At 36.0% G+C, this 6,429-nt stretch overlaps 1 protein-coding gene across 1 annotated transcript; it reads left to right on the top strand.

The window, feature by feature from the left end:
- The first annotated feature begins 429 nt into the window (after positions 1-429).
- On the top strand, positions 430-5,761 carry LOC136800891 (putative ascorbate peroxidase). The gene is made up of 7 exons (XM_067057502.1): positions 430-453; positions 591-672; positions 1,341-1,391; positions 2,051-2,155; positions 3,106-3,218; positions 4,382-4,573; positions 5,003-5,761. The coding sequence occupies exons 1-7, from the start codon at positions 430-432 to the stop codon at positions 5,165-5,167; spliced, it is 732 nt and encodes a 243-aa protein (XP_066913603.1). The 3' UTR covers positions 5,168-5,761.
- Positions 5,762-6,429: the final 668 nt, after the last annotated feature.

The following is a 6,429-nucleotide window of genomic DNA, read 5'->3' as shown; positions in this document are numbered from 1 at the left end:
TAATCTAATGATTTAATAGTTAAAAGATTTCAGATATCGGGAAAAGGAAGACTTTTTTAAACTCTGAGTGAAGTTTGATACAAATCAAATTGTGCAATAATACGATAATTATACAACGATTAAACCCCCTTTTTCCAAAATAGTAATTCTTTTATGTATGTTAACAGACGTACCTCAGCAAGAAAATGGTATAAATAGGACCAAGACACATTAAAAGTTCAAACCGCACATCATTGCAAGGAATAAATGATTTAATATTCCAGTATATGAGAAAGAAGACTGGCGTTTTTTGTTTAAAAAGTTCAGCTAAAAGTTCATGAGTCTAAGAGAAGACTATGAAAATGACGCTCATAAAAGTAGTGACATTACTATCTTCAATCATTTTGCTCGCTGAATCTGGGTTTGCAGTGTCTGTTTACCCACCGCTGAATGGAAGCGCTAAAGACCATCCCCGTATGTTATTCGCAATTTATGGTAGCATTATTTTTTCCCAAGTTCACTTTTACTTCTATCAGTTTATAGTTTGCTAACAGGAAACTTGCAAATTTCTTCCCGCCAAATTCTTCTATTCTATTTATTTAACACCATAGGTGATCGACGGTAATATAAAGAATACTGATGAGAGACCATTCATTGCTGGTTTAGTACGTCTCGCATTTCACGATTGTGTTGGTAATGGTGGATGTGATGGTTGCATTAATCATGGATTAGCTGCGAACCGTGGACTATCAAAGTAAGTTTTTACTTTATCATTGGATTCTTTCCACTTGTTTCAAATAAAAAGTTGTGAACAAAAATTCTGTCCCCGGTGAAGTCCCTGCAACTTCCCAAGCTGACAACACACAATGTTGTTTTAAAGTTTTTTATCACAACGTCCATATAACGTTTGAGGAAATCAAACAACGTTGTGTGTCAACTGGTTCAGCCCCACTGGACTTTTGACCTTGATTTCATCCCCGTAAATTTAATGGGAAAATTGCTCCCTCAAAACAATCCGTTAATTTTGACCTACGACAATAGACATATCTATCCCCATGGATTCCCCATTAGGGAGGAAGTTCCCGGGCTGTGAGACAGGGTGTATAATTCGACCTAAAACTATCGGTTACTTTTGATGCCTTATTAAGATTTTCTAAGATTGCTACTTTCATTGTAATGAAATTTCTCATTTACACAGATATACCATCATTGATGAAATAATACCATTTTCCTCAACCTGGTCAGTGCTTTTTACCGCCCAGCTGTTAGTTGCTCTTGAAAAGCAACTGAGGACTGGTCGAGCCCAACGGTTTAGGTTTTTGTCCAGACACCGAACATAGAATTCATCCATTTTCTCCCAGATGAAGATGAGGCCAATGAAAATTTCCCTGATGCTAAATGGAACTTAAATGGTACATAAACGACCAACTCCCTTTGTCTAATTACACATCCTTATCACAAAGCTACTGGGAACCCTTTCCAACTGGAAAAATTTAGCAAAATATTGTCCCCATTGGAAAATTATACTCTGATTTTTGAAAATAATCAGATAAGCAAATCCCCACTGCAAAAAAATTGTGCTATTTTTTCCATCCCAACTGAATTTTCTGACTAGAAAACAATTTATAATTCAAATTCCCAGCAATAAAAAACATGGGAATTTCAACCCCCATCGAGTGTTGGTCCGTTATTTCTACCCCCACCTAAAATCCCACCGGATCTGTGAGAAGGGGGTATCTAATTCGAATCTTTCTGTAATTCAAACTACTGGAATACTCCTGCTGTAATTCGAATCTTTCTGTAACTCGAAAGTACCAGAAAACTCCCTATGTAATTCGAATCTTTCTATAATTTGAACAAACAGATTCTCTGTACCTTGAATATCAATGTGATATCTTGAAAGGATAGAGAGTTTCTCGAAATTAGGAAATCACAAATTCTATTTGTAATTGTAGAAGATATTTAATGAGGTGTAGATCTTAATGTTTTACAGCATTGTCTTGCTTGAGAAAGCTAAAATGATTCCTCCCACTCTAAACTCGAATGGCACGTGTATTTTCTTTATCTGCAGCTGTTGAAGATTTCTTTGAGAACGACGGTTTCGTATTTGATCCAGCAGATGTTGTGGCAATCCTTGGTGCTCATTCACTTGGTAGAGCTCACACTTCAAATTCAGGTACAACTTACCTTTACTGGCCAGAATACGTATATGTGCGTTTCAAAAAGGTCGATTTACCGACCCTCCGTAGACTGTACATAACTCAAAATCTTTGCATTTTTAGACAAATTTCTCTGGTTGTTTTAGAAAGGTGAGGTCCACAGCTTAACGGTACTCATACAATTGCGCAGAAATGTTTTTGAGATCCACAAACGCCGTTTGAAGTTTTTTTTAACGTAGAAAAATTGAGAACAAATTGGTTCTTTCAAAAAAAGAAAGCGGCTAAGGGTTTAAAGGGAATCTTTTTCTTGGTGCACTAATTTGTTCCTTGCAGGTTCAGCATTTCCTCAGGGGAAAGGGTACTAGGTTTACAGGATGACGGGTGTGCCGACTAGCTTTCGACCGTTAAACCCTTAGCAGGACTTAAAAGGAGAAAAGATTCTGTGAATCTAACGACCCTTATTTGGCCTAATTTGACCAAATTTCAATGTTCTTAGGGGCAAAAAATTGAAATTTCCCTTCTTTTTTTTCGACAGAACTCAGATTGAGTTATCTCATTTTTCCAACTCTTACAGGGCTGTAAGAACATTGTCATAATTTATGCTGGTTAACGTTAATAATGTTAATCCCTATTATGCTATTTCAATCACTTAGAATTGTACAATGTGCCCCGTAACACTCCCGTTTCATGGACTCAGTGATCTCTGCCCCACTGTAAAGTTTTGCCAAAGTTCCATCTGTGGTGGAAATAATGCCTTACACTTCTAGCCCCAAATTGTCTTTGATTTCAGCCCCTTTTGAAATTCAAAAGACCAAATTGCACTCCTAAACGACCGCTACTGAATTTTCTGATCTGGGGAAGAATATCATTTCTATCCCTATTCAGGATTTTGATAGAAATTTTCATCGAGGCGATCCAGAAAAATTTCACAGGGGTGTCTCTAATGAGTTTTTATTTCAATATCTAGGGTATGAAGGTAAATGGCTCAATGGATTTCGTTTTCGTAATCCTAATGTTGCCCATTCAGACGTTTTGGACAATTTTTATTACCGACAAATTAATAATGATGGCTGGAACCAGGTAAGTTTCCATTTTCCCAGTACAAAATTCACTTAACTTTGTAAAAAATTCACTGAACATTATGTATAATTATGGACAAAATATTTGAGACAAAGGGGATTTTCCTGAGAAATTTCAAACACCGCAAATGATTTTTAAACACGTTAAACTACAGTTGTAAAGTCTTAGCTCTGAGTTTAACATGAGACTTAATACTTAGGTTAGAATCTCAGGATTTATAAGCTCAAATTTGCTCCAATAAGGCTTGGAATATAACCCAAAAGCCACCGAACCCCTCCGAAATCGACGATGAAAGTAAGTGGAAGTGCTAAAATAGCAATTCTCGCCCGAACTTTAAATTACACCAAAATCTCAATATATTTCGACCATGATTGTACAATATCTGAAAAAATATGGAGAGGATTTTACAAATGAAATAAAATATTTTCAAATGTTTTAACGATATACATATTCTTTTATAAGAGCATCTAAAATATTCGAAGCATTCAAATGTTTAAACCTCAAAATGTTTTCTTTAACCCTTTAAGTGCCACGGTCATTTTCTTCTAAGTTTTTAAATGAAAATCGCTTAGTTCAAACTTTAATAAAGGCTTATATCTTGAGATCTAGAAGGAGCTAGAAGGTTGTTCATAGCTGCACAGACCTGCCTGAATGATGGATGCCCAATGGTAAAACTGTAGAACGGAAGTAAAACAAAGCCAAATTTGGACGTTCTTGGATCACTTGTTGACCAAAAATGGTCAAAAAACGGTCAAAATCTTAAAAAAGTGGAATTTTGTCAATTTTTTGCATTTTTTTTTTACTTTTTGGCTTAAAATCCTGCTGGAAAGACTCAATTTTGATTTTTTTTTTGTTTGACTATGAAGCCCAATCTAATTCCTACGAGTTAGACCAAAAATAAAGATTTCTAAGTCAAACTGGGCATTACACCTTCGCCCTCCTAATGTCTGATATATACGACATTGGCACTTAAAAGGTTAATGTCTTCTTAATTTCACCATTTTGTGAGTATGTCTGTGCCATTTCCTAAAAAATTGGGTGTTCTAGAGTCTGCCATGTGGTGTTTTTAATTTTGCAGGGAAATCCCCTTTGTCTCAAATATTTTGTCAACGGTTGAAGTTTGTTCTTACATATAAAAACGTATGACCCACTTCACACTTCAGATACAACTTGCTGACGATGGTAACTTTCAATGGCAACAAAACGATATTGAGCAACCTGTAGCGCCTCTGGATGCTGAAGGTTTCCCACTAAATCCGACACGTCGAAGAGATCCACGTCAAGTAAACATGTTCTTAAATGTCGATATGGCTTTGCGATGGGATTTGGGAACACCAAACTCACAAAATGGAGAAGTAAGATATATACCTTACACGTTTTTTATTAGCTTCAAGCCTGGAGCTCCTTATTTTTCCAGAGTATTTCAGCCTCAAAGTTCCTTATCAAGTTCCTTACTTAACTAAGCTACTAAGATTGGATTTGCTAAGTGTAAAACCCTTGTATAAGTATAACAATGGACGAAAAGTACAGGAAAAAACGTTTATTGAATGTTTTTTTCGTCAATATTTTGTGATATTTTTGTAGGTTTTTGGAAATGTGAGCAAGATCAGGTTTAATTCTCTGTTCCTTAACAATTCCTTTTTTTCTGGACCATCTTCAGCCTCAAGCCCCTATTAAAAAAAAAGTGTATACTCTATTTTTCTTATAAGAACACCCAAAATCTTTAAAATCAGTTGGATTTTCTTAATGCAACGACTCTAAATGTAAGTTTTATTTTGTACTAGGTTGCCTGTTCAACAACATCAACACCACCAACATGTCCAGATTCACCTCGATTCAATCTCTTTGATCGATACAGAAGAAACAATGGGAATTTCATCAACGCTTTTGAAATCGCTTTTGAGAAAATGGTGGAAAGTAAAGAAACTGAAACATTGTTGGAAGCTTAAGAAGAACTTCAATCACACCCGAGGGGGGGGGTACTAATTAGGGATGAAGGATATGTGCGGACAGGACAACCGACCCTTAGAGAGACTTTTTTGAAGAAATATTCCATAACAAATTTCCTAAATGTTGTGAATCTTCAAACCCTGAGAGAGACTAATTCAAAACGTTCCGATTTTTTGCAGCGCTTAGAGAGACTTTTAAAGGTGAAAAAACCGACCCTTACCGTCCGCACATACCCGTCACCCATTTTTACCTAAATACCCCCCTCCCGGTATCTTAATTTTTTGCAATTTTTAGATATGTTAGCTTCTTTACTTAAAACTTAAAATTCTTTTGTTTAAACTGTTCAAATCAGTACTTTAAGTAATTTCTGAACTTCGAGGCTTATTCTTAATTTGTTCTTAGGTTTTGGTAAATATTCTGCCTCGTGTTCTTATTAAAAAAGCATGTTTAGTCCTGGGATAATGGGATAATGATTTTACAAGCAATTGATTTTCATTGTTTTTGATAGCTATTTTCCTACCCCTCATTTCCCCTTGCAGTTTTGCTAATGGCGTCACTATCATGGTCATAAAAAGTTTTGCCGGGCCTAATCCGCGTCCTTCCTCTCAAAAATATCTTATAATTTACTGTTCTTTGGAATGGACTAAAAAATGGCTAGGTCGTAAAAAAGATGTCACGGGACCCCAGGCTTGCCCCCCCCTTCTAGGTGGGGGCCAAGTAAACAATTTAATAGACTAGTATTTTACCTTAAAATTTTATTCGAATTATTTTAGTTTTTTGAGTGTGTTTTTAGCCAATTTAGGGCCAAACCATGGTTGGCCATCACGGTGTTACTGAACTTAGGCCCCGTTAATATCAAAATGTTTCCTACGACACTGCTTGTGGGGGTGAGACATCATGCTGAGGCTGTGATAGGGGTATTCTAAATAATGTCTATGTGTAAATTATTAGTAATCAAAACTATTACTTTGTAATCAATTTTTTGTTCTTGCTTAAACTTTCTCTTATGGTAATAAATTTGAATAGTAAAAATTTGAAGATATTATTGTCCCATTTGCACAAGCCACAATCCGCAAACCCCCACCTTGGGGGGTTGGGCCTTTTCCTGTACCACCCCTTAACTTTTGATCTAGTGGGTCTTTTTGGATGAAATTTGCAACACAAGATCCTTGTCGTGTAAGGTAACAAACAAATTCTTTTGATGACGTTGGGCATTAAAAAGATTCTTCTTAAAGCATCTCATCTATAATATATTAAATCT

The sequence above is a fragment of the Clytia hemisphaerica genome, unplaced genomic scaffold (assembly GCF_902728285.1).
Source record: "Clytia hemisphaerica strain Z4C2 unplaced genomic scaffold, Clytia hemisphaerica genome assembly, whole genome shotgun sequence".
Lineage (NCBI taxonomy): Eukaryota > Metazoa > Cnidaria > Hydrozoa > Leptothecata > Clytiidae > Clytia > Clytia hemisphaerica.
The sequence above is the reverse complement of the archived record's forward strand: the minus strand, read 5'-3'. Positions and strand labels throughout refer to the sequence as shown.